This window comes from Aplysia californica, unplaced genomic scaffold (genome assembly GCF_000002075.1).
Source record: "Aplysia californica isolate F4 #8 unplaced genomic scaffold, AplCal3.0 scaffold00001, whole genome shotgun sequence".
Classification (NCBI taxonomy): Eukaryota; Metazoa; Mollusca; class Gastropoda; order Aplysiida; family Aplysiidae; genus Aplysia; species Aplysia californica.
The window spans coordinates 84,671-85,691 of NW_004797271.1; the positions used below are offsets into that span (position 1 = coordinate 84,671).

Here is a 1,021-nt window from a genome sequence, read left to right on the forward strand (position 1 = left end):
CACACACACACACACACACACACACACACACCACACGCTTCCTCTCGCACTGACTCTACCCCCTCTCTATCCTTCTCGCTCTCCTGCCCTCTCACTCTGTTCCCCCCCCCTCTTTCTCCCTCTCCCCAGAACTACAGCCCATGCCGAGACTGTGCGGCAGAACTTCTCAAAGCCATCAATTTAGCCGAGGAGAAGAAAATCAAACTCAACATCTCCATCACCTTTGTGGCGCTCAACAAAATACGGCGGCCATCTTGGATCAACAGAGGTCTGTGCACCGCTTTCGGTGACGTCAGCATCAACGAGTCCAATGAGAACATCTTGGGTCTGAGGTTGCTGCTCAAAGCGGGCGTAAAACTGACGAGTTTCAACAGTGAGACGTGGAGGTTCCTGTACGCCTTCCTGGGTCAGGGCCTGCCGTCAGATAGTCCGGGGAAGTTCCTGTCTGCAAAATACAGCGGCGCTCAAAGCGAGGCCAGGGCGGAGGAGGACAGGTGGACGCAGACTGACCTCAAGCAGATTCTCAAAGGTCACACAGCTACACTGCTCCTCCTCTTGTGCCTTGTCTTGTTAGATCTCACTGGTTGTTCTTTTGTTCTTGTTAGATCTCAGAGGTAGTTCACTGGTTCTTCTTTCGTTTTTGTCTTGTAGGTGGGTGCTCTGGTGTGGTTTGCCCCTTTTTTCTATCAAGCATCTTTATCTTTTTATCTTTTGTATCTCTCCTCCTTCTTTCCTTGTAAGTTACTCTCTTGTAACACATTTATTCTTCGGCACTTACATGACCTATTTGTGTTGCAAGCGCTGTAAAACTCAGACTTAAACTCCAACTGTCTCCCTTAGGTATCCACCTGACGTCACCGGCGCTCAGCACGGAGAACTCGATGCTGCCGCTGGCCTGGTCACATCCCATTCTGGTGGGAAACAAAGTCGGGGAATATCGGCTGACAGTGAGGAAGGTAGGGCTGCCCGGGATTTGTCTGTTCTAGCTGTGTGTGTGTGTTTGTGTGTGTGTGTGTGTGTG

General features: G+C 50.8%; 1 protein-coding gene across 1 annotated transcript in view; it reads left to right on the top strand.

Moving 5' to 3' along the window:
- LOC101855065 overlaps window positions 1-986 on the top strand; it is a 3,422-nt gene extending 2,436 nt beyond the window's left edge. The window contains exons 2-3 of the mRNA XM_013085418.2: window positions 130-529; window positions 841-986. Of these exons, the coding sequence (XP_012940872.1) occupies window positions 130-529; window positions 841-986 (546 nt within the window). The remainder of the gene's footprint in view (window positions 1-129; window positions 530-840) is intronic.
- The last annotated feature ends 35 nt before the right edge of the window (window positions 987-1,021 follow it).